The sequence below is a fragment of the Oncorhynchus clarkii genome, unplaced genomic scaffold (assembly GCF_045791955.1).
Source record: "Oncorhynchus clarkii lewisi isolate Uvic-CL-2024 unplaced genomic scaffold, UVic_Ocla_1.0 unplaced_contig_4472_pilon_pilon, whole genome shotgun sequence".
NCBI classification, from domain to species: Eukaryota; Metazoa; Chordata; class Actinopteri; order Salmoniformes; family Salmonidae; genus Oncorhynchus; species Oncorhynchus clarkii.
The window spans coordinates 53,524-81,199 of record NW_027261108.1 but is presented as its reverse complement, the minus strand read 5'-3'; the positions used below and the strand labels follow the sequence as shown (position 1 = coordinate 81,199).

Sequence of the window (27,676 nt, the reverse complement as noted above, 5' to 3'; positions counted from 1 at the left end):
CTGAGAAGTAGTTGGTAAACCAGGCGAGGCAGTCATTTGAGAAACCAAGGCTGTTGAGTCTGCTGATAAGAATGTGGTGATTGACAGTCGAAAGCCTTGGCCAGGTCGATGAAGACTGCTGCACAGTACTGTCTTTTATCGATGCCATTTGAGATTTCGTTTAGTACCTTGAGAGTGGCTGAGGTGCACCTATGACCAGCTCGTAAACTGGATTGCACAGCGGAGAAGGTATGGTGGGATTCGAAATGGTCAGTGATCTGACAGCAGGGAGGAGGTCTCTTATTCTCCATGGACTTTAGTGTCCCAAAACTTTTCCGAGTTAGAGCTACAGGATGCACATTTCTGAATGAAAAAGTTAGCCTTTACTTTCCTGACTGACTGCGTGTATTGGTTCCTGACTTCCCTGAAAAGTTGCATATCGCGGGGACTATTCGATGCTAGTGCAGTCCACCACAGGATGTTTTTGTGCTGGTCAAGGGCAGTCTGGTCTGGAGTGAACCAAGGGCTATATCTGTTCTTAGTTCTAAATTTTTTGAAAGGGGCATGCTTATTTAAGATAGTGAGGAAATTACTTTCAAAGAATGACCAGGCATCCTTTACTGGCGGGATAAGGTCAATATCCTTCTAGGATACCCGGACCATGTAACGACGTTCGTCTGTAGGAGGAGAAGCGGACCAAAAAGCAGCGTGGTGGTTACTCATGTTCTTTAATGGAAAACTGAACGATACATGAAATAACTCAAATCTACAAAACAACAAACGGAACGTGAAAGCCTATACAGCCTCTCCTGTGACAACAAACACAGAGACAGGAACAATCACCCACAAACACACAGTGAAACCCAGGCTACCTAAGTATGATTCTCAATCAGAGACAACTAATGACACCTGCCTCTGATTGAGAACCATACTAGGCCGAAACATAGAAATCCCCAAATCATAGAAAAACAAACATAGACTGCCCACCCAACTCACACCCTGACCATACAAACGACATACAAAACAAAGGAAATAGAGGTCAGAACGTGACAGACCAGGTCGATTATAAAGGCCTGCTCGCAGAAGTGTTTTGACAGTGATGAGGGTTGGTCATTTGACCGCAGACCCATAGTGGATGCAGGTAATGAGGCAGTGATCGCTGAGATCCTGATTGAAAACTGCAGAGGTGTATTTGGAGGGCAAGTTGGTCAGGATAATATCTATGAGGGTGCCCATGTTTACAGATTTAGGGTTGTACCTGGTGGGTTCCTTGATAATTTGTGTGAGATTGAAGGCATCTAGCTGTCTCTGACATCATGACATCAGCCTAACAGTAACACTAACCCAGCAGTCAAGGGCTCTAACACACTAACCCAGACGAGCAGACAGCCACCCAGGGCTAACAGTAACTCAGCCCTAACCCAGGGCTAACAGTAACTCAGCCCTCACCCAGGGCTAACAGTAACTCAGCCCTAACCCAGGGCTAACAGTAACTCAGCCCTAACCCAGGGCTAACAGTAACTCAGCCGTAACCCAGGGCTAACAGTAACTCAGCCCTAACCCAAGGTTAACAGTAACTCAGCCCTAACCCAGGGCTAACAGTAACTCAGCCGTAATCCAGGGCTAACAGTAACTCAGCCCTAACCCAGGGCTAACAGTAACTCAGCCGTAACCCAGGGCTAACAGTAACTCAGCCCTAACCCAAGGTTAACAGTAACTCAGCCCTAACCCAGGGCTAACAGTAACTCAGCCGTAACCCAGGGCTAACAGTAACTCAGCCGTAATCCAGGGCTAACAGTAACTCAGCCCTAACCCAGGGCTAACAGTAACTCAGCCGTATCCCAGGACTGACAGTAACTCAGCCGTATCCCAGGGCTGACAGTAACTCAGCCGTATCCCAGGACTGACAGTAACTCAGCCGTATCCCAGGACTGACAGTAACTCAGCCGTATCCCAGGACTGACAGTAACTCAGCCCTAACCCAGGGCTGACAGTAACTCAGCCGTATCCCAGGGCTAACAGTAAATCAGCCCTAACCCAGGGCTAACAGTAACTCAGTCGTATCCCAGGACTGACAGTAACTCAGCCGTATCCCAGGACTGACAGTAACTCAGCCGTATCCCAGGACTGACAGTAACTCAGCCGTATCCCAGGGCTGACAGTAACTCAGCCGTATCCCAGGGCTGACAGTAACTCAGCCGTATCCCAGGGCTGACAGGAACTCAGCCGTATCCCAGGACTGACAGTAGCTCAGCCGTATCCCAGGACTGACAGTAACTCAGCCGTAACCCAGGGCTGACAGTAACTGTGTGTGTGTAATTGATTGTGTTCCGTCTTTCCCTCAGGTTTTGGACGGCCTTCTAGCTCAGTATGGTACTGTAGACAACGTGGAACAAGGTGAGACATTACAATACATTATCTTTTATATCATTACAATCTCTTCAACTGTTTTTTTTCCTTAAATATTATCAATATGCTTTTTTAAATACACAAAAGTAAGTCGACACCCCTTCACATTAGTGGATTTGGTTATTTCAGCCACACCCTTTGCTGACAGGTGTATAAAATCGAGCACACAGCCATGCAATCTCCATAGACAAACATTGGCAGTTGAATGGCCAGTACAGAAGAGCTCAATGACATTCAAAGTGGCACTGTCATAGGAGTCAGTTCGTCAAATGTATGCCCTGCTAGATCTGTCCCGGTCAAATGAAAGTGCTGTTATTGTGAAGTTGGAACGTTTAGGAGCAACAACGGCTCAGACGCAAAGTGGTAGGCCACACAAGCTCACAGAACGGGACTGCAGAGTGCTGAAGTAACGTCAGCACAAGAACTGTTCGCTTCATGAAATCAGTTTCTATGGCCAAGCAGCTGCACACAAGCCTAAGATCACCATGCACAATGTCAAGTGTCGGCTGGAGGGGTGTAAAGCTCACCGCCATTGGACTCTAGAGCAGTGGAAATGCGTTCACTGGAGTGATGAATCACGCTTCACCATCTGGCAGTCCGACGGATGAATCTGGGTTTGGCAGATGCCAGGAGAATGCTACCTGCCCGAATGCATACTGCCAACTTTAAAGTTTGGTGGATGAGGAATAATGGTCTAGGGCTGTTTTTCATGGTTGGGACTTTGCCCCTTAGTTCCCCTTACATTGTAAACGCTACAGCATACAATGACATTCTAGACTATTCTGTGCTTCCAACTTTGTGGCAAAAGTTTGGGGAAGTCCTGTTTCAGCAATGCACCTGTGCAGAAAGCGAAGTCCCTACAGAAATGGTTTGTCGAGATCTACCTCTATCACTACCTCATACTCCACCACTACCTCTGCCACTAAATCTACCTCTGCCACTAAATCTACCTCTGCCAATACCTCTACCACTACCACTAAATCTACAACTACCACTAAATAGACCTCTACCACTACCTCTACCTATACCAGTACCACTAAATCTACCTCTACCACTAAATCTACTTCTACCACTAAATCTACTTCTACCTCTACCACTAAATCTACTTCTACCACTAAATCTACTTCTATCTCTACCACTAAATCTACCTCTACCACTAAATCTACTTCTACCACTACCTCTACCTATACCAGTACCACTAAATCTACCTCTACCACTAAATCTACTTCTACCACTAAATCTACTTCTACCTCTACCACTAAATCTACTTCTACCACTAAATCTACTTCTACCTCTACCACTACCACTAAATCTACTTCTACCTCTACCACTAAATTTACCTCTACCACTAAATCTACCTCGACCTCTACCACTAAATCTACCTCTACCACTAAATCTACCTCTACCACTACCTCTACCACTAAATCTACCTCTACCACTATCACTAAATCTACCACTACCACTAAATCTACCTCTGCCACTAAATCTACCTCTGCCAATACCTCTACCACTACCACTAAATCTACCACTACCACTAAATATACCTCTACCTCTACCTATACCAGTACCACTAAATCTACCTCTACCACTAAATCTACTTCTACCTCTACCACTAAATCTACTTCTACCACTAAATCTACTTCTACCTCTACCACTAAATCTACTTCTACCACTAAATCTACTTCTATCTCTACCACTAAATCTACCTCTACCACTAAATCTACTTCTACCACTACCTCTATCTATACCAGTACCACTAAATCTACCTCAACCACTAAATCTACTTGTACCACTAAATCTACCTCTACCACTAAATCTACTTCTACCACTAAATCTACTTCTACCACTAAATCTACCTCTACCACTAAATCTACCTCTACCACTAAATCTACCCCTACCTCTACCACTACCACTAAATCTACCTCTACCACTACCTCTGCCTGTACCACTAAATCTATGTCTACCTCTACCACTAAATCTATCTACCACTAAATCTACCTCTACCACTAAATCTACCTCTACCACTACCACTAAATCTACCACTAAATCTACCTCTACCACGACCAATACCACTAAATCTACCTCTACCAGTACCACTAAATCTACCTCTACCACTACCACTAAATCTACCTCTACCACTACCACTAAATCTACCTCTACCACTACCACTAAATCTACCTCTACCACGACCAATACCACTAAATCTACCTATACCAGGACCACTAAATCTACCTCTACCTCTAAATCTACCACAACCACTAAATCTACCTCTACCACTAAATCAAATTAAATTGTATTTGTCACATACTTAGCAGATGTTAATGCGAGTATAGTGAAATGCTTATGCTTCTAGTTCCGACCATGCAGTAATATCAAACAAGTAATCTAACAATTTCACAACAACTACCGTATACACACAAGGTTAAAGGAATGAATAAGAATATGTGCATATAAATATATGGATGAGCGATGGCCGAACGGCATAGGCAAGATGCAGTAGATGGTATAGAGTACAGTATTCATATGAGATGAGTAATGTAGGGTATGTAAACATTATATTAAGTGGCATTGTTTAAAGTGGCTAGTGATACATTTATTACATCAAATTTTTCATTATTTAAGTGGCTGGAGATGAGTCAGTATGTTGGCAGCAGCTACTCAATGTTAGTGATGGCTGTTCAACAGTCTGATAGCCTTGAGATAGAAGCTGTTTTTCAGTCTCTCGGTCCCAGCTTTGATGCAACTGTACTGACCTCGCCTTCTGGATGATAGCGGGGTGAACTGGCAGTGGCTCGGGTGGTTGTTGTCCTTGATGATCTTTACCTTCCTGTGACATCGGGTGGTGTAGGTGTCCTGGAGGGCAGGTAGTTTGCCACCGGTGATGCGTTGTGCAGACCTCACTACCCTCTGGAGAGACTTACGGTTGTGGACAGAGCAGTTGCCGTACCAGGCGGTGATACAGCCCGACAGGATGCTCTCGATTGTGCATCTGTAAAAGTTTGAGTGTTTTTGGTGACAAGCCACATTTCTTCAGTCTCCTGAGGTTGAAGAGGCGCTGTTGCGCCTTCTTCACCACGCTGTCTGTGTGGGTGGACCATTTCAGTTTGTCAGTGATGTGTACGCTGAGGAACTTAAAACTTTCCACCTTCTCCACTACTGTCCCGTCAATGTGGATAGGGGGCTGCTCCCTCTGCTGTTTCCTGAAGTCCACGATAATCTCCTTTGTTTTGTCATTGAGTGTGAGGTTATTTTCGTGACACCACACTCCGAGGGCCCTCACTTCCTCCCTGTAGGCCGTCTCGTCTCGGTAATCAAGCCTACCACTGTAGTGTTGTCCGCAAACTTGATGACTGAGTCGGAGGCGTGCATGGCCACGCAGTCATGGGTGAACAGGGAGTACAGGAGAGGGCTGTGAATGCACCCTTGTGGGGCCCCAGTGTTGAGAATCAGCGGGGTGGAGATGTTGTTTCCTACCCTCACCACCTGTGGTCAGCCAGTCAGGAAGTCCAGGACCCAGTTGCACAGGGCGGTGTTGACACCCAGGGTCTCGAGCTTAATGACGAGTTTGGAGGGTACTGTGGTGCTAAATTCTGAGCTGTAGTCGATGAACAGCATTCTTACATAGGTATTCCTCTTGTCCAGATGGGTTAGGGCAGTGTGCAGTGTGATTGCATCTTCTGTGGACCTAATGGGGCGGTAAGCAAGTTGGAGTGGGTTTAAGGTGTCAGCTAGGGTGGAGGTGATATGGTCCTTGACTAGTCTCTCAAAGCACTTAATGATGACGGAAGTGAGTGCTACGGAGCGATAGTCATTTAGCTTAGTTACCTTAGCTTTCTTGGGAACAGGAACAATGGTGGCCCTCTTGAAGCATGTGGGAACAGCAGACTGGGATAATGATTGATTGAATATGTCTGTAAACACACCAGCCAGCTGGTCTGCGCATGCTCTGAGGACGCGGCTGGGGATGCCGTCTGGGCCGGCAGCCTTGCGAGGGTTAACACGTTTAAATGTTTTGCTCACGTTGGCTGCAGTGAAGGAGAGCCCGCAGGTTTTGGTAGCGGGCCATGTCAGTGGCACTGTATTGTCCTCAAAGCGAGCAAAGAAGTTGTTTAGTTTGTCTGGGAGCAAGACATCGTGGTCTGCGACGGGGCTGGCTTTCCTTTTGTAGTCCGTGATTGACTGTAGACCCTGCCACATACCTCTCTTGTCTGAGCCATTGAATTGCGACTCTATGTAACAGTATAGACTTTACGTCCGTCCCCTCTCCCCGACCTGGGCGCGAACCAGGGACGCAGGGAATTCTACCTCTACCACTAAATCTACCTCTACCACTGTTAGCAGATGTTATTGCGGGTGTAGCGAAATGCTTGTGTTTATAGCAGCAACACTACAGTAATATCTAACAATTCACAACCATACACAAATCTAAAAGTAAAAGAATGGAATTAAAAAATATATAAATATTAGGACGAGCAATGTTGGAGTGGCATTGACTATAATACAGTACCAGTCAAAAGTTTGGACACACCTACTCATTCAAGGTTTTTTCTTTATTTTTACTATTTGTTTCATAGTATAATAATAGTGAACACATATAAAATCATGTAGTAACCAAAACTGCTTTTCCAACAGTCTTGAAACAGTTCCCACATATGCTGAGCACTTGTTGGCTGCTTTTCCTTCACTTCACTCCAACCCATCCCAGACCTTCTTAATTGGGTTGAGGTCAGGGGATTGCGGAGGCCAGGTCATCTGATTTTATTTTTATTTCACCTTTATTTAACCAGGTAGTCCAGTTGAGAACAAGTTCTCATTTACAACTGCGACCTGGCCAAGATAAAGCAAAGCAGTGCGACACAAACAACAACACAGAGTAACACATGAAATTCCCAAATGTACAATCAATAACACAATAGAAAAAATGTATATACAGTGTGTGCAAATGAGGTAAGATTAGGGAGGTAGGGCTATGTGCAATGGTGATTAGGTAGTTGGATGGGCTATTTACAGATGGGCTATGAACAGGTGCAATGATCTGTGAGCTACTCTGACAGCTGATGTTTAAAGTTAGTTAGGGAGATATGAGACTCCAGTTTCAGTGATTTTTTCAATTCGTTGCCGTCATTGGCAGCAGAGAACTGGAAGGAAAGACGGCCAAAGGAGGAATAGGCTTTGGGGGTGACCAGTTAAATCTACCTGCTGGAGCGCGTGCTACGGGTGGGTGTTGCTATGGTGACCAGTGAGCTGAGATAAGGCGGGGCTTTACCTAGCAGAGACTTATAGATGACCTGGAGCCAGTGGGTTTGGCAATGAATATGAAGCGAGGGCCAGCCAACGAGAGCATACAGGTCGCAGTGGTGGGTAGTATATGGGGCTTTGGTGACAAAACGGATGGCACTGTGATAGACTGCATCCAATTTGCTGAGTAGAGTCTTGCAGGCTATTTTGTAAATTACATCGGGGTGGGTTACATATGAGGGTATGTTTGGCAGCATGAGTGAAGGAGGCTTTGTATGTGAAATAGGAAGCCGATTCTAGATTTAATTTTGGATTGGAGATGCTTCTTGTGAGTCTGGAAGGAGGGTTTACATTCTAACCAGACACCTAGGCATTTGTAGTTCTCCACATATTCTAGGTCAGAACTGTCCAGAGTAGTGATGCTGGACGGGCAGGCAGGTGTGGGCAGCGATCGGTTGAAGAGCATGCATTTAGTTTTACTTGCATTTAAGAGCAGTTGAAAGCCACGGAAGGAGAGTTGTGTGGCATTGAAGCTCGTCTGGAGGTTTGTTAACAATATCCAAAGAAGGGCCAGAAGTATACAGAATGGTGTTGTCTGCGTAGAGGTGTATCGGAGGAAATTCTCAATTATCTCAGATTTATCGGTGGTGACAGTGTTTCCTAGCCTCAGTGCAGTGGGCAGCTGGGAGGAGGTGTTCTTATTCTCCATGGACTTTAGTGTCCCAGAACTTTTTGGAGTTTGTGCTACAGGATGCAAATTTCTGTTTGAAAAAGCTAGCCTTTGCTTTCCTAACTGCCTGTGTATATTGGTTCCTAACTACCCTGAAAGGTTTCATTTCGCGGGGGCTATTTGATACTAATGCAGAACGCCACAGGATGTTTTTGTGCTGATCAAGGGCAGTCAAGTCTGGAGTGAACATTTTTTTGAATGGGGCATGCTTATTTAAGATGGTGAGGAAAGCACATTTAAAGAATAACCAGGCATCCTCTACTGACGGAATGTGGTCAATATCCTTCCAGGATACCCGGGCCAGGTCGATTAGAAAGGCCTGTTTACTGAAGTGTTTTAGGGAGCGTTTTAGGGAGCTGTGATGAGTGATGAGCTGTGATGAGTGATGAGTGATGAGGGGTAGTCGGTTGACTGCAGACCCATTACGGACGCAGGCAATGTGGCAGTGATCGCTGAGATCCTAGTTGAAGACAGCAGAGGTGTATTTGGAGGGCAGGTTAGTTAGGATGATATCTATGAGGGTGCCCATGTTTACGGATTTGGGGTTGTACCTGGTGGGTTCATTGATAATTTGTGTGAGATTGAAGACATCAAGCTTAGATTGTAGGATGTCCGGGGAGTTAAGCATGTCCCGGTTTAGGTCACCTAACAGCACGAGCTCTGAAGATAGATGGGGGGTAAATCAATTCACATATTTTATTTTTATTTTACCTTTATTTTACTAGGCAAGTCAGTTAAGAACAAATTCTTATTTTCAATGACGGCCTAGGAACAGTGGGTTAACTGCCTGTTCAGGGGCAGAACGACAGATTTTGTACCTTGTCAGCTCTGGGATTTGAACTTGCAACCTTTCGGTTACAAGTCCAATGCGCTAACCACTAGGCTACCCTGCCGCCCCTGGTGTCCAGGGCACAGCTGGGGGCAGAAGGTGGTCTATAGCAAGCGGCAATGGTGAGAGACTTGTTTCTGGAAAGGTGGATTTTTAAAAGTAGAAGCTCAAATTGTTTGGGTACAGACCTGGATATTAAGACAGAGCTCTGCAGGCTATCTCTGCAGTAGATTGCAACTCCGCCCCCTTTGGCAGTTCTATCTTGTCGGAAAATGTTATAGTTAGGGACGGAAATTTCAAGGTTTTTAGTGGTCTTCCTAAACCAGGATTCAGACACGGCTCGGACATCCGGGTCGGCAGAGTGTGCTAAAGCAGTGAATAAAACAAACTGATGGAGGAGGCTTCTAATGTTAACATGCATGAAACCAAGGCTTTTATGTTTACAGAAGTCAACAAATGAGAGTGCCTGGGGAATGGGAGTGGAGCTAGGCAGGGCCTGGATTAACCTCTACATCACCAGAGGAACAGAGGAGGAGTAGGATAAGGGTACGGCTAAAGGCAAAAGGCTATAAGAACTGGTTGTCTAGTACGTTCGGAACAGAGAGTAAAAGGAGCAGGTTTTTGGGCGTTGTAGAATGGATTCAAGGCATAATGTACAGACAAAGGTATGGTAGGATGTGAATACAGTGGAGGTTAACCTATGCATTGAGTGACGATGAGAGAGATGTTGTCTCTAGAAACATAGTTTAAGCCAGGTGAGGTCACCGCATGTGTGGGAGGTGGAACTAAAAGGGTTAACGAATGCGTATTGAGCAGGGCTACAGGCTCTACAATGAAATAAGACAATAATTACTAACCAATACAGCAAAGGACAAGGCATATTGACATTAGGGAGAGGCATGCGTAGCCGAGTGATCATAGGGTTCCAGTGAGTTGCTCGGCAGGCCGGAGACACTGCGATTCAGCCAGCTCGCAGGCCGGGGTTAGCAAGCTAGCAGAAGGGCATTAGAGGGACGTCGCGACGGAAGATGTCTGTTGTAGCCCCCTCGTGCTGGCAGACCAGTTGTCATGGATCAGCAGGATTCAGTGAGGTAAAAGGGTCCAGGGCAATTGGCAAAATAGGTATAGTAGCCAAGGAATTTGTCCGATTGGCCTCTTTAGCTAACAGTCCGATATGCTTCAGACAGCTAGCGGGCCGCGGCTAGCAGATGGGCATTCAGGGGAAAATCCCCCTCGGGTGAATTACGTCGGTAGTCTAGTCGTGATGAGTCGGCAGGGCTCCGTGTCGGCAGTAAAAGGGGTCCAGGCCAATTGGCAGAATAGGTATTTTAGTCCAAGGAGTGGCTGAGCCGGGAGATGGCCCTAGCAAGGCTAGCTCCGGGCTAATCGGGGTTTGCTTCAGGACAGAGACGTTAGCCAGGAGTGGCCACTTGGATAGCAGCTAGTTAGCTGCGATGATCCAGGTGAAAAGGTTCAGAGCTTGTGGTAGGAATCCGGAGATATGGAGAAAAATACGTCCTGTTTGAGTCGCGCTGTGCAGACTGGTGAGAGTTGTCTGGGCTAAAGGTAGCTGATGCCCGCTAGCAGTGGCTAGCTGACTACTAGCTAGTAGCTAGTTAGCTGGCTAGCTTCTGTTGGGGGTTCCGGTTCAAAAATAAAGAAAATAGCAGATCCATACCACATTGGTTGAAGCGGATTGCAGGAGAGTATGTTGAAGTTGGGGTTAAGAAAAATATAAAATATATATGCGAAGAAAAAATATATTTACACGGGACACGACAAAAGACATCTACACCATCTTGGATATTATTGGCAAGGAACCTTTATTTAACTAGGCAAGTCAGTTAAGAACAATTGCGACCTACGCCGGCCAAACCTGGATGACGCTGGGCCAATTGTGCTTCACCTTATGGGACTCCCAATCACAGCCGGATGTGATACAGCCTGGATTCGAACCAGGAACTACAGTGATGCGCCACTCGGGAGCCCTAAGAGTACTACAGTCAATGTGTTGATAGAACTTTGGTTGCGTTTTCTTCAAATTTGCTGTGTAAAAATCGCCAACTACAATAAATGCGGCCTCAGGGTATGTTGTTTCCACTATCTCCACCACTAACTCTACCTCCACCACTACCTCCATCACTACCTCCGCAACCACCACTACCTCTACCACTACCACCACCTCCACCACTACCTCTACCTCCACCACTACCTCCACCACTAACTCTACCTCCACCACTACCTCCATCACTACCTCCGCAACCACCACTACCTCTACCACTACCACCACCTCCACCACTACCTCCAGCACCACCACCACTACCTCCACCACTATCTCCATCACTACCTCCACCACCACCACTACCTCTACCACTACCTCCACCTCCACCACTACTTCCAGCACCACCACCACTATCTCCAGCACCACCACAACTCACTTTACCACTACCACTACCTCCACCACCACTACCTCCACCTTCACCACTACCTCCACCATCACTACCACTACCTCTACCTCCACGACTACCTCCACCACCAGCACCACTACCTCCCCCACCAACTCTACCACTACCTCCACCACCACCACCACTACCTCCACCACTACCTCCACCTTCACCACTACCTTTACCTCGACCACCAGCACAACTACCTCCACCACTACCTCCACCACCAGCACCACTAACTCCACCACTACCGCTACCTCCACCACTGCCTCCACCACCACCACCACTAACTCCACCACTACCTCCACCACTACCTTCACCACCACCACTTCCTCCACCATTACCTCCACCACCACCACTACCTCCACCACTACCACTACCTCCACCACTACCTCCACCACTACCTCCACCACCAGCACCACTAACTCCACCACTACCGCTACCTCCACCACTACCTCCACCTCCACCACTACCTCCACCACCACCATCTCTACCTCTACCACCACCTCTACCAGGTAGTCGTAGATAGTCTAGCATAGCATTTAAGTGCGTTGGGCCAGTAACCGAAAGGTTGCTGGTTCGAATCCCTGAGCCGACTATGTGAAAAATCTGTTATTGTGCCCTTGACCAAGGCACGTAACCCTAATTGATCCTGTTAGTCTGCAAAATTACTAAAATGTTAAATTTACTACTACCTGCACTGACACAAATGGCGGATGATTGGTTGAAAGAAATTGATAATACGATTGTGGGAGGTGTACTGTTAGATTTCAGTGCAGCCTTTGATATTATTTACCATAACCTGTTGTTGAAAAAAACATGTGTTTTATCACTTTTGAACCTCTGCCATATCGTGGATTCAGAGTTATCTATCTAATAGAACAGAGTTTTCATTAATGGAATCTTCTCTAATGTCAAACATGCCACAGGGCAGCTCTCTAGGTCCTATACTTTTTATGTTTTTAGCATACATGTGTGTCAATGTATGCTGATTCAACAAATATACACATCATCAACCACAGCTAATGAAGTCACTGAAACCCTTAACAAAGAATTGCAGTCTGTTTTGGATGGGTAGCCAGTAATAAACTGGTCCTGAACATCTCTAAAACTGAGAGCATTGTCTTTGGAACAAATCATTCCTTAAGTTCTAGACCTCAGCTGAATCTGGTAATGAATGGTGTGGCTGTTGAACAAGTTTAGGAGACTCAATTACATGATGTTACCTTAGAATGTAAACTGTCATGGTCAAAACATCAAGTCAACTTACACACACCCCAGCAGACATGCCACCAGTGTCCCAGTGTCCCCAATCACTGCCCTGGGGCATTGGGATATTTTCTTTAGACCAGAGGAAAGGGTGCCTCCTACTGGCCCTCCAACACCACTTCCAGCAGCATCTGGTCTCCCATCCAGGGACTGACCAGGACCAACCCTGGTTGCCATTTGGGATGCATGAATTCTCAATTGCTCTCTTCCCAACAGGGCTTAATAATGGACTGGAGGAGACAGGACTTAATAATGGACTGGAGGAGACAGGGCTTAATAATGGACTGGAGGAGGCAGGGCTTAATAATGGACTGGAGGAGACAGGACTTAATAATGGACTGGAGGAGACAGGACTTAATAATGGACTGGAGGAGACAGGGCTTAATAATGGACTGGAGGAGGCAGGGCTTAATAATGGACTGGAGGAGGCAGGGCTTAATAATGGACTGGAGGAGGCAGGGCTTAATAATGGACTGGAGGAGGCAGGATTTAAAGGGGATGGACTGGAGGAGGCAGGGCTTAATAATGGACTGGAGGAGGCAGGGCTTAATAATGGACTTGAGGAGGCAGGGCTTAATAATGGACTGGAGGAGACAGGGCTTAATAATGGACTGGAGGAGACAGGGCTTAATAATGGACTGGAGGAGGCAGGGCTTAATAATGGACTGGAGGAGGCGGGGCTTAATAATGGACTGGAGGAGGCGGGGCTTAATAATGGACTGGAGGAGGCGGGGCTTAATAATGGACTGGAGGAGACGGGGCTTAATAATGGACTGGAGGAGGCGGGGCTTAATAATGGACTGTAGGAGACGGGGCTTAATAATGGACTGGAGGAGGCAGGGCTTAATAATGGACTGGAGGAGGCAGGGCTTAATAATGGACTGGAGGAGGCAGGGCTTAATAATGGACTGGAGGAGGCAGGGCTTAATAATGGACTGGAGGAGGCAGGGCTTAAAGGCGATGGACTGGAGGAGGCAGGGCTTAATAATGGACTGGAGGAGGCAGGGCTTAATAATGGACTGGAGGAGACAGAGCTTAAAGGGGATGGACTGGAGGAGGCAGGGCTTTAAAGGGGATGGACTGGAGGAGGCTGCATCACTTACAGTAGTGGTCCTCTATATTTCCCCTACAGTAGTGGTCCTCTATATCTCCCCTACAGTAGTGGTCCTCTATATCTCCCTACAGTAGTGGTCCTACAGTAGTGGTCCTCTATATCTCCCCTACAGTAGTGGTCCTCTATATCTCCCCTACAGTAGTGGTCCTCTATATCTCCCCTACAGTAGTGGACCTCTATATCTCCTCTACAGTGGTGGTCCTACAGTAGTGGTCCTCTATATCCCCCTACAGTAGTGGTCCTCTATATCTCCCCTACAGTAGTGCTCCTCTATATCTCCCCTACAGTAGTGGTCCTCTATATCGCCCTACAGTAGTGGTCCTACAGTAGTGGTCCTACAGTAGTGGTCCTCTATATCCCCCTACAGTAGTGGTCCTCTATATCCCCCAACAGTAGTGGTCCTCTTATCCCCCGACAGTAGTGGTCCTCTATATCCCCTCTACAGTAGTGGTCCTCTATATCCCCCCTACAGTAGTGGTCCTACAGTAGTGGTCCTACAGTAGTGGTCCTCTATATCTCCCCTACAGTAGTGGTCCTACAGTAGTGGTCCTACAGTAGTGGTCCTCTATATCACCCCTACAGTAGTGGTCCTACAGTAGTGGTCCTCTATATCTCCCCTACAGTAGTGGTCCTACAGTAGTGGTCCTACAGTAGTGGTCCTCTATATCTCCCCTACAGTAGTGGTCCTACAGTAGTGGTCCTACAGTAGTGGTCCTCTATATCTCCCCTACAGTAGTGGTCCTACAGTAGTGGTCCTCTATATCACCCCTACAGTAGTGGTCCTCTATATCTCCCCTACAGTAGTGGTCCTACAGTAGTGGTCCTACAGTAGTGGTCCTCTATATCTGCCCTACAGTAGTGGTCCTACAGTAGTAGTCCTATAGTAGTGGTCCTCTATATCTCCCCTACAGTAGTGGTCCTACAGTAGTGGTCCTACAGTAGTGGTCCTCTATATCTCCCCTACAGTAGTGGTCCTACAGTAGTGGTCCTCTATATCTGCCCTACAGTAGTGGTCCTACAGTAGTGGTCCTACAGTAGTGGTCCTCTATATCTCCCCTACAGTAGTGGTCCTACAGTAGTGGTCCTACAGTAGTGGTCCTACAGTAGTGGTCCTCTATATCTCCCCTACAGTAGTGGTCCTACAGTAGTGGTCCTCTATATTTCTCCCTATTTTAGTGGTCCTATAGTAGTGGTCCTCTATATCTCCCCTACAGTAGTGGTCCTCTATATCTCCCCTACAGTAGTGGTCCTCTATATCTCCTCTACAGTAGTGGTCCTCTATATCTCCTCTACAGTAGTGGTCCTCTATATCTCCTCTACAGTAGTGGTCCTCTATATCTCCCCTACAGTAGTGGTCCTCTATATCTCCTCTACAGTAGTGGTCCTCTAATATCCCTCTACAGTAGTGAACCTCTATATCTCCCCTACAGTAGTGGTCCTCTATATCCCCTCTACAGTAGTGGACCTCTATATCTCCTCTACAGTAGTGGTCTTCTATATCTCCTCTACAGTAGTGGTCCTACAGTAGTGGTCCTCTATATCTCCCCTACTGTAGTGGTCCTCTATATCTCCCCTACAGTAGTGGTCCTCTATATCTCCTCTACAGTAGTGGTCCTCTATATCTCCTCTACAGTGGTGGTCCTACAGTAGTGGTCCTCTATATCTCCTCTACAGTAGTGGTCCTACAGTAGTGGTCCTCCATATCTCCTCTACAGTAGTTGTCCTCTGGGGCGACAGGGTAGCCTAGTGGTTAGAGCGTTGGACTAGTAACCGGAAGGTTGCGAGTTCAAACCCCCGAGCTGACAAGGTACAAATCTGTCGTTCTGCCCCTGAACAGGCAGTTAACCCACTGTTCCCAGGCCGTCATTGAAAATAAGAATTTGTTCTTAACTGACTTGCCTGGTTAAATAAAGGTAAAATAAAAAAAAATAAAAAAAAATATCTCCTCTACAGTAGTGGACCTCTATATCTCCTCTACAGTAGTGGGCCTCTATATTCCCCTACAGTAGTGGTCCTACAGTAGTGGTCCTCTATATCTCCTCTACAGTAGTGGTCCTACAGTAGTGGTCCTCTATATCTCCTCTACAGTAGTTGTCCTCTATATCTCCTCTACAGTAGTTGTCCTCTATATCTCCTCTACAGTAGTGTGCCTCTATCTCCTCTACAGTAGTGGTCCTCTATATCTCCTCTACAGTAGTGGTCCTACAGTAGTGGTCCTCTATATCTCCCCTACAGTAGTGGTCCTCTATATCTCCTCTACAGTAGTGGTCCTACAGTAGTGGTCCTCTATATCTCCCCTACATTAGTGGTCCTCTATATCTCCCCTACAGTAGTGGTCCTCTATATCTCCCCTACAGTAGTGGTCCTCTATATCTCCTCTACAGTAGTGGTCCTCTATATCTCCTCTACAGTGGTAGTCCTACAGTAGTGGTCCTCTATATCTCCTCTACAGTAGTGGTCCTACAGTAGTGGTCCTCTATATCTCCTCTACAGTAGTGGTCCTCTATATCTCCCCTACAGTAGTGGTCCTCTATATCTCCCCTACAGTAGTGGTCCTCTATATCTCCTCTACAGTAGTGGTCCTCTATATCTCCTCTACAGTGGTGGTCCTACAGTAGTGGCCCTCTATATCTCCTCTACAGTAGTGGTCCTACAGTAGTGGTCCTCTATATCTCCTCTACAGTAGTGGTCCTACAGTAGTGGTCCTCTATATCTCCCCTACAGTAGTGGTCCTACAGTAGTGGTCCTCTATATCTCCTCTACAGTAGTGGTCCTACAGTAGTGGTCCTCTATATCTCCTCTACAGTAGTTGTCCTCTATATCTCCCCTACAGTAGTTGTCCTCTATATCTCCTCTACAGTAGTGGACCTCTATATCTCCTCTACAGTAGTGGGCCTCTATATTCCCCTACAGTAGTGGTCCTACAGTAGTGGTCCTCTATACCTCCTCTACAGTAGTGCTCCTCTATATACCCCTACAGTAGTTGTCCTACAGTAGTGTGCCTCTATCTCCTCTACAGTAGTGGTCCTCTATACCTCCTCTACAGTAGTGGTCCTACAGTAGTGGTCTTCTATATACCCCTACAGTAGTGGTCCTACAGTAGTGTGCCTCTATACCTCCTCTACAGTAGTGCTCCTCTATATACCCCTACAGTAGTGGTCCTACAGTAGTGTGCCTCTATCTCCTCTACAGTAGTGGTCCTCTATACCTCCTCTACAGTAGTGGTCCTACAGTAGTGGTCTTCTATATACCCCTACAGTAGTGGTCCTACAGTAGTGTGCCTCTATACCTCCTCTACAGTAGTGATCCTCTATATCCCCCTACAGTAGTGGTCCTCTATATCACCCCTACAGTAGTGGTCCTACAGTAGTGGTCCTACAGTAGTGGTCCTCTATATCTCCTCTACAGTAGTTGTCCTCTATATCTCCCCTACAGTAGTTGTCCTCTATATCTCCTCTACAGTAGTGGACCTCTATATCTCCTCTATAGTAGTGGGCCTCTATATTCCCCTACAGTAGTGGTCCTACAGTAGTGGTCCTCTATACCTCCTCTACAGTAGTGCTCCTCTATATTCCCCTACAGTAGTGGTCCTACAGTAGTGGTCCTCTATACCTCCTCTACAGTAGTGGTCCTCTATATGCCCCTACAGTAGTGGATCTCTATATCCCCCCTACAGTAGTGGTCCTCTATATCGCCCTACAGTAGTGGTCCTCTATATCCCCCTACAGTAGTGGTTCTCTATATCTCCCCTACAGTACAGCAGAGAAATGACAGAACACCTCTCTCTCTGTCTCATTCTCCATCCACAGTTACCATGGACACAGAAACAGCTGTGGTGTTTCTAACCCTAACCCTTTCTCTCTCTCTCTCATTCTCCATCCACAGTTACCATGGACACAGAAACAGCCGTGGTGTTTCTAACCCTAACCCTTTCTCTCATTCTCCATCCACAGTTACCATGGACACAGAAACAGCGGTGGTGTTTCTAACCCTAACCCTTTCTCTCATTCTCCATCCACAGTTACCATGGACACAGAAACAGCGGTGGTGTTTCTAACCCTAACCCTTTCTCTCATTCTCCATCCACAGTTACCATGGACACAGAAACAGCGGTGGTGTTTCTAACCCTAACCCTTTCTCTCATTCTCCATCCACAGTTACCATGGACACAGAAACAGCTGTGGTGTTTCTAACCCTAACCCTTTCTCTCATTCTCCATCCACAGTTACCATGGACACAGAAACAGCTGTGGTGTTTCTAACCCTAACCCTTTCTCTCATTCTCCATCCACAGTTACCATGGACACAGAAACAGCTGTGGTGTTTCTAACCCTAACCCTTTCTCTCATTCTCCATCCACAGTTACCATGGACACAGAAACAGCTGTGGTGTTTCTAACCCTAACCCTTTCTCTCATTCTCCATCCACAGTTACCATGGACACAGAAACAGCCGTGGTGTTTCTAACCCTAACCCTTTCTCTCTCTCTCTCTCATTCTCCATCCACAGTTACCATGGACACAGAAACAGCCGTGGTGTTTCTAACCCTAACCCTTTCTCTCATTCTCCATCCACAGTTACCTTGGACACAGAAACAGCTGTGGTGTTTCTAACCCTAACCCTTTCTCTCATTCTCCATCCACAGTTACCATGGACACAGAAACAGCCGTGGTGTTTCTAACCCTAACCCTTTCTCTCATTCTCCATCCACAGTTACCATGGACACAGAAACAGCCGTGGTGTTTCTAACCCTAACCCTTTCTCTCATTCTCCATCCACAGTTACCATGGACACAGAAACAGCCGTGGTGTTTCTAACCCTAACCCTTTCTCTTATTCTCCATCCACAGTTACCATGGACACAGAAACAGCGGTGGTGTTTCTAACCCTAACCCTTTCTCTCATTCTCCATCCACAGTTACCATGGACACAGAAACAGCGGTGGTGTTTCTAACCCTAACCCTTTCTCTTATTCTCCATCCACAGTTACCATGGACACAGAAACAGCGGTGGTGTTTCTAACCCTAACCCTTTCTCTCATTCTCCATCCACAGTTACCACGGACACAGAAACAGCGGTGGTGTTTCTAACCCTAACCCTTTCTCTCATTCTCCATCCACAGTTACCACGGACACAGAAACAGCCGTGGTGTTTCTAACCCTAACCCTTTCTCTCATTCTCCATCCACAGTTACCATGGACACAGAAACAGCCGTGGTGTTTCTAACCCTAACCCTTTCTCTCATTCTCCATCCACAGTTACCATGGACACAGAAACAGCGGTGGTGTTTCTAACCCTAACCCTTTCTCTCATTCTCCATCCACAGTTACCACGGACACAGAAACAGCGGTGGTGTTTCTAACCCTAACCCTTTCTCTCATTCACCATCCACAGTTACCACGGACACAGAAACAGCGGTGGTGTTTCTAACCCTAACCCTTTCTCTCATTCTCCATCCACAGTTACCATGGACACAGAAACAGCTGTGGTGTTTCTAACCCTAACCCTTTCTCTCATTCTCCATCCACAGTTACCATGGACACAGAAACAGCTGTGGTGTTTCTAACCCTAACCCTTTCTCTCATTCTCCATCCACAGTTACCATGGACACAGAAACAGCTGTGGTGTTTCTAACCCTAACCCTTTCTCTCATTCTCCATCCACAGTTACCATGGACACAGAAACAGCTGTGGTGTTTCTAACCCTAACCCTTTCTCTCATTCTCCATCCACAGTTACCATGGACACAGAAACAGCGGTGGTGTTTCTAACCCTAACCCTTTCTCTCTCTCTCTCTCATTCTCCATCCACAGTTACCATGGACACAGAAACAGCTGTGGTGTTTCTAACCCTAACCCTTTCTCTCATTCTCCATCCACAGTTACCATGGACACAGAAACAGCTGTGGTGTTTCTAACCCTAACCCTTTCTCTCATTCTCCATCCACAGTTACCATGGACACAGAAACAGCCGTGGTGTTTCTAACCCTAACCCTTTCTCTCATTCTCCATCCACAGTTACCATGGACACAGAAACAGCTGTGGTGTTTCTAACCCTAACCCTTTCTCTCATTCTCCATCCACAGTTACCATGGACACAGAAACAGCGGTGGTGTTTCTAACCCTAACCCTTTCTCTCATTCTCCATCCACAGTTACCATGGACACAGAAACAGCGGTGGTGTTTCTAACCCTAACCCTTTCTCTCATTCTCCATCCACAGTTACCATGGACACAGAAACAGCCGTGGTGTTTCTAACCCTAACCCTTTCTCTCATTCTCCATCCACAGTTACCATGGACACAGAAACAGCGGTGGTGTTTCTAACCCTAACCCTTTCTCTCTCTCTCTCTCATTCTCCATCCACAGTTACCACGGACACAGAAACAGCCGTGGTGTTTCTAACCCTAACCCTTTCTCTCTCTCTCTCTCATTCTCCATCCACAGTTACCACGGACACAGAAACAGCCGTGGTGTTTCTAACCCTAACCCTTTCTCTCTCTGTCTCATTCTCCATCCACAGTTACCATGGACACAGAAACAGCGGTGGTGTTTCTAACCCTAACCCTTTCTCTCATTCTCCATCCACAGTTACCATGGACACAGAAACAGCCGTGGTGTTTCTAACCCTAACCCTTTCTCTCTCTGTCTCATTCTCCATCCACAGTTACCATGGACACAGAAACAGCGGTGGTGTTTCTAACCCTAACCCTTTCTCTCATTCTCCATCCACAGTTACCATGGACACAGAAACAGCCGTGGTGTTTCTAACCCTAACCCTTTCTCTCATTCTCCATCCACAGTTACCATGGACACAGAAACAGCCGTGGTGTTTCTAACCCTAACCCTTTCTCTCATTCTCCATCCACAGTTACCATGGACACAGAAACAGCCGTGGTGTTTCTAACCCTAACCCTTTCTCTCTCTCTCTCTCATTCTCCATCCACAGTTACCACGGACACAGAAACAGCTGTGGTGAATGCCACATACTCAACCAAGGAGGAGGCCAAAGTGTGAGTAGAGTCATCTGTCGGTGGTATTACTGTGTTTAAATGATGTCCCACCTGTCACTATCAGTATGGCAGAAACGTTAGAATATTTTTTCAACGAGGGGATAATTAATCTAAGACTAGTCAGATATGCTCAGACAGTGTTTTGGCACTGAAGAAGAGTATCAGAGCCACCCTAAACCTTTTTATATTTTTTAAACCTTTATTTAACTCGGCAAGTCAGAGCCCTTGCCCTCTCCTCTCCTCTCCCCTCACAGAGCCATAGAGAAGTTGACTCTCCTCTCCCCTCACAGAGCCATAGAGAAGTTGACTCTCCCCTCACAGAGCCATAGAGAAGTTGACGGGTCAGCAGTTTGAGGGCTAACCCTCTCCCCTCTCAGAGCCATAGAGAAGTTGACTCTCCTCTCCCCTCACAGAGCCATAGAGAAGTTGACTCTCCTCTCCCCTCACAGAGCCATAGAGAAGTTGACGGGTCAGCAGTTTGAGGGCTAACCCTCTCCCCTCTCAGAGCCATAGAGAAGTTGACGGGTCAGCAGTTTGAGGGCTAACCCTCTCCCCTCACAGTGCCATAGAGAAGTTGACGGGTCAGCAGTTTGAGGGCTAACCCTCTCCCCTCTCAGAGCCATAGAGAAGTTGACTCTCCTCTCCCCTCACAGAGCCATAGAGAAGTTGACTCTCCTCTCCCCTCACAGAGCCATAGAGAAGTTGACGGGTCAGCAGTTTGAGGGCTAACCCTCTTCCCATCACAGAGCCATAGAGAAGTTGACTCTCCTCTCCCCTCACAGAGCCATAGAGAAGTTGACGGGTCAGCAGTTTGAGGGCTAACCCTCTCCCCATCACAGAGCCATAGAGAAGTTGACTCTCCTCTCCCCTCTCAGAGCCATAGAGAAGTTGACTCTCCTCTCCCCTCACAGAGCCATAGAGAAGTTGACTCTCCTCTCCCCTCACAGAGCCATAGAGAAGTTGACGGGTCAGCAGTTTGAGGGCTAACCCTCTCCCCTCACAGAGCCATAGAGAAGTTGACTCTCCTCTCCCCTCACAGAGCCATAGAGAAGTTGACGGGTCAGCAGTTTGAGGGCTACTCCTTCAGGGTGTCGTACATCCTGGATATGGATGCAGCTCCGCCCCTACCTGCCCCGCGGATGCGTCGGGGATGTCGGTCGTCCAGGGACCAGGACGGGCCCCAGCCAGGGCCCTCGGGGGGCTTCGGAGGGCCCCGACACAAACAGCATAACTTCCCCCTCCGCATGCTGGTCCCCACACAGTTCGTAGGAGCCATCATCGGCAAGGAGGGCCAAACCATCAAGAACGTCACTAAACAGACACAGTCCAAGTACGTTGTTGGATCAGAATGGGTCGATCTGCAATAGACACAGTCCTTTGTTGGTCAAATATCCAATATGAAGTATGGGGTTAATTACATTTCAGTTAAATCAGTTGCTGAATTAACATGGCATTGACCCCATTCTTGAATATGATTATGTATGCAGTCTCAGCCTTTCAGTGACCTGTCTGTCTGTCTCTATCAGGGTGGAAAGCCTTTCAGTGACCTGTCTGTCTGTCTCTATCAGGGTGGAAAGCCTTTCAGTGACCTGTCTGTCTGTCTCTATCAGGGTGGAAAGCCTTTCAGTGACCTGTCTGTCTGTCTCTATCAGGGTGGAAAGCCTTTCAGTGACCTGTCTGTCTGTCTCTATCAGGGTGGAAAGCCTTTCAGTGACCTGTCTGTCTGTCTCTATCAGGGTGGAAAGCCTTTCAGTGACCTGTCTGTCTGTCTCTATCAGGGTGGAAAGCCTTTCAGTGACCTGTCTGTCTGTCTCTATCAGGGTGGAAAGCCTTTCAGTGACCTGTCTGTCTGTCTCTATCAGGGTGGAAAGCCTTTCAGTGACCTGTCTGTCTGTCTCTATCAGGGTGGAAAGCCTTTCAGTGACCTGTCTGTCTCCCTCCGGGTGGAAAGCCTTTCAGTGACCTGTCTGTCTGTCTCTATCAGGGTGGAAAGCCTTTCAGTGACCTGTCTGTCTGTCTCTATCAGGGTGGAAAGCCTTTCAGTGACCTGTCTGTCTGTCTCTATCAGGGTGGAAAGCCTTTCAGTGACCTGTCTGTCTGTCTCTATCAGGGTGGAAAGCCTTTCAGTGACCTGTCTGTCTGTCTCTATCAGGGTGGAAAGCCTTTCAGTGACCTGTCTGTCTGTCTCTATCAGGGTGGAAAGCCTTTCAGTGACCTGTCTGTCTGTCTCTATCAGGGTGGAAAGCCTTTCAGTGACCTGTCTGTCTGTCTCTATCAGGGTGGAAAGCCTTTCAGTGACCTGTCTGTCTGTCTCTATCAGGGTGGAAAGCCTTTCAGTGACCTGTCTGTCTGTCTCTATCAGGGTGGAAAGCCTTTCAGTGACCTGTCTGTCTGTCTCTATCAGGGTGGAAAGCCTTTCAGTGACCTGTCTGTCTCCCTCCGGGTGGAAAGCCTTTCAGTGACCTGTCTGTCTGTCTCTATCAGGGTGGAAAGCCTTTCAGTGACCTGTCTGTCTGTCTCTATCAGGGTGGAAAGCCTTTCAGTGACCTGTCTGTCTGTCTCTATCAGGGTGGAAAGCCTTTCAGTGACCTGTCTGTCTGTCTCTATCAGGGTGGAAAGCCTTTCAGTGACCTGTCTGTCTGTCTCTATCAGGGTGGAAAGCCTTTCAGTGACCTGTCTGTCTGTCTCTATCAGGGTGGAAAGCCTTTCAGTGACCTGTCTGTCTGTCTCTATCAGGGTGGAAAGCCTTTCAGTGACCTGTCTGTCTCCCTCCGGGTGGACAGCCTTTCAGTGACCTCCTGTCTCTCTCCATCAGGGTGAACAGCCTTTCAGTGACCTGTCTGTCTCTCTCCATCAGGGTGGACATCCATCGTAAGGAGAATGTGGGAGCAGCAGGGAAGCCCATCACCATCCACGCCACCCCAGAGGGCTGCTCCTCTGCCTGCCGCATGATCCTGGATATCATGCAGAAAGAGGCCAGCGAGACCAAGGAGTGAGTCTACTATAGCATCCCTACTATACCTTTACTACACCCCAACACCCTCACTACTACACCCTACTATACCATTACTACACCCTCACTACAACACCCCAACACTCCACCATTTGGTAGGCCTACATCAGAGCGCGACATCAGAGCTCAACGCATGTTGAACACTGAATGAGAGACCTCGGTTCGTTGTTTTTGTAAAGTTGTGACAGGTTGATTTGTTTGTTTTCTTTGATTTGTGTTGCTGTTTATATTCAGAACCACATTCCTGTAAAGCATAGAGAGGATGTCATGTTAAATACTGTTGAAGTCATATGGCTACAGGTTCATCTGCCTCACCTAAAGCCCATTCTGGTGGGAAGCTGCTACAGACCACCAAGTTGCTAACAGTCAGCATCTGGATAACATGTGTGAAATGGTTGATAATATATGTGATATCAACAGCGAAGTATATTTTCTGGGGGATTTAAATATTGACTGGCTTTCATCAAGCTGTCCACTCAGGAAAAAGCTTCTAACTGTAACCAGTGCCTCCAACCTGGATCAGGATATCAGTCAACCTACCAGGGTAGTTACAAACAGCACAGGAATGAAATCATCAACATTCATTGATCACACCTTCACTAATGCTGCATAAATCTGCTTCAAAGCAGTATCCAGAGGCATAGGTTGTAGTGATTCATATGTTTGTTGGTCCGTGGTGTAGGAGCAAACAGACGCACGATGCACTTGACACATTATTCCATGAAGAAAATGACTGTAAAAACTGAAATCCTGTTCAATTGATGTGGAATTTAAAAATGTTATGGTTTAGAGGAATACGGCATTTACATGTTATATTATAGTCATTTAGCAGACGCTCTTATCCAGAGCAACTTATAGTAGTGAGTGCATGCATTTCCATACTGGTCCCCCTTTGGAATCGAACCGACAACCCTGGCGTTGCAAGTGCTAGCCACTTTAATAATAAAAAATTGGATGTAATAAATGTATCACTAGTCACTTTAAACTATGTAACTTTATATAATGTTTAGATACCCTACATTACTCATCTCATATGTACAGTGGGGAGAACTAGTATTTGATACACTGCCGATTTTGCAGGTATTCCTACTTACAAAGCATGTAGAGGCCTGTAATTTTTATCATAGGTACACTTCAATCCAGAAAATCACATTGTATGATTTTTAAGTAATTAATTTACATTTTATTGCATGACATAAGTATTTGATCACCTACCAACTAGTAAGAATTCTGGCTCTCACAGACCTGTTAGTTGTTCTTTAAGAAGCCCTCCGCCCTCCACTCATTACCTGTATTAACTGCACCTGTTTGAACTCGTTACCTCTATAAAAGACACCTGTCCACACACTCAAACAGACTCCAACCCCTCAACAACTGTTGGCGCAATTATTAGAAAATGGAAGAAGTTCAAGATGACGGTCAATCACACTCGGTCTGGGGCTCCATGCAAGATCTCACCTCGTTGGGCATCAATGATCATGAGGAAGGTGAGGGATCAGCCCAGAACTACACGGCAGGACCTGGTCAATGACCTGAAGAGAGCTGGGACCACAGTCTCAAAGAAAACCGTTAGTAACACACGTCATGGATTAAAATCCTGCAGCGCACGCAAGGTCCCCCTGCTCAAGCCAGCACATGTCCAGGCCCGTCTGAAGTTTGACAATGACCATCTGGATGATCCAGATCCATCTGCTAACCATGTGCATGTGACAATTACATTTGATTTGGTTTGATTTCCTATGCTCTACCAACTGAGCCACATGGGTATGGCAAACGTACTGCAAATTGAGAAATCATGTGACTAAACTGAATAAAAAGAAGAAACTATATTATGAAACAAAGATAAATTATATAAAGAATGATAGTAAAAAGCTTTGTAGCACCTTAAATTATATTTTAAAAACTCAGCACCATCATTAATTGAATCAGATGGCTCATTCATCACAAAACTTACTGATATTGCCAACTTCTTTAATACTTTTTTTAATTGCCAAGATTAGCAAACTTAGGCATGACATGCCAGCAACAAACACTAACACTACACGTCCAAGTATATCTGACCACATTATGAAAGACAAACACTGTAATTTTGAGTTCCGTAAAGTTAGTGTGGAAGAGGTGAAAATTGTTGTCTATCAACAATGACGAGCCACCGGGGTCTGAAGACTTGGAAAATGACTGAGGATAATAGAGTACGGTATTGCACATCTTCAATTGAAGCCTAATGGAGTGTGTGCCCTCGGGCCTGGAGGGAAGCTAAAGTCTTTCTGCTACCTAAGAATAGTAAAGCCCCCTTTACTGGCTCAAACAGCCAACCAATCAGCCTCTTACCAACCCTTAGTAAACTTCTGGAAAAAATGTTTGACCAGATTCAATGGTATTTCACAGTAAACAAATTTACAACAGACTTTCAGCACACATGTAGGGAGGGACATTCAACAAGCACAGCACTTACACAAATTACTGATAATTGGCTGAGAGAAATTGGTATAAAAATGATTGTGGGGGCTGTTTTGTTAGACTTTAGTGTGGCTTTTGACATTATCATAGGAAAAACATGACATAATACAGAACATTAAATAGACAAGAACAGCTCCAGGACAGAACTTGATAAATAAAAAGGCACACGTAGTAATTGAGTCTCCTCAACTTGTTCAACAGCCACACCACACCATTCATTACCAGGTTCAGCTGAGGTCTCGAACTTAGGGAAGGATTTTTACCAAATGCTCTTACTTTAAGAGATGTTCAGGACCAGTTTATTACTAGCCACCCATTCCAAAACAGACTGCAACTCTTTGTTATTTCACACATATGATTTAGATACTGACCGTTAGCAACACCCCAAAACGAAAAGGCTTTAGATGTGCCAAGTGAACCTGCAACCACAACACTTCAATAACACTTAAGATCTTCTCTAAGCATTAAACGGCTCTGAATATATACAGCAACACCTCCCCCATAAGCATTACAGGGATATGACTGAATACATACAACACCTCCCCTATAAACATTACAGGGATATGACTGAATATGTACAGCATCACCTCCCCTATAAACATTACAGGGATATGGCTCTGAATATACAGCAACACCTCCCCTATAAACATTACAGGGATATGGCTCTGAATATACAGCAACACCTCCCCTATAAGCATTACAGGGATATGACTGAATATATACAGCAACACCTCCCCCATAAGCATTACAGGGATATGACTCTGAATATACAGCAACACCTCCCCTATAAACATTACAGGGATATGACTGAATATACAGCAACACCTCCCCTATAAACATTACAGGGATATGACTGAATATACAGCAACACCTCCCCTATAAACATGTCTGTCTCTTCTATAGATTTTATATCCTTGTATTGCTACTGCAGTATCATCAAATTAATTATCTTAGTGAGTCTCAGAAATGGCTAATATATGAATGTTATCTGATGTTAGCAAGTTATTGATTTCATGAACCTTATTTCTAAAGTTACATATATGTCTTTGCACCCCCTGCTATATTGTGGATATAGAGTTACCTTTGTAACAGAACACAGAGGCTGTTCTTTCATGGAAGCTTCTCCAAAAATGATCCAGGCAGAATCAGGAAATCCCCAGGGCCCTTGCTTTTTTCAGTCTTTA

At 46.3% G+C, this 27,676-nt stretch overlaps 1 protein-coding gene across 1 annotated transcript in view; it reads left to right on the top strand.

Annotated features, from left to right (window-relative positions):
• LOC139404866 (insulin-like growth factor 2 mRNA-binding protein 2) overlaps positions 1-27,676 on the top strand; it is a 90,082-nt gene that overhangs the window by 28,822 nt on the left and 33,584 nt on the right. The window contains exons 4-7 of the mRNA XM_071147400.1: positions 2,325-2,376; positions 20,956-21,019; positions 22,059-22,349; positions 23,877-24,011. Of these exons, the coding sequence (XP_071003501.1) occupies positions 2,325-2,376; positions 20,956-21,019; positions 22,059-22,349; positions 23,877-24,011 (542 nt within the window). The remainder of the gene's footprint in view (positions 1-2,324; positions 2,377-20,955; positions 21,020-22,058; positions 22,350-23,876; positions 24,012-27,676) is intronic.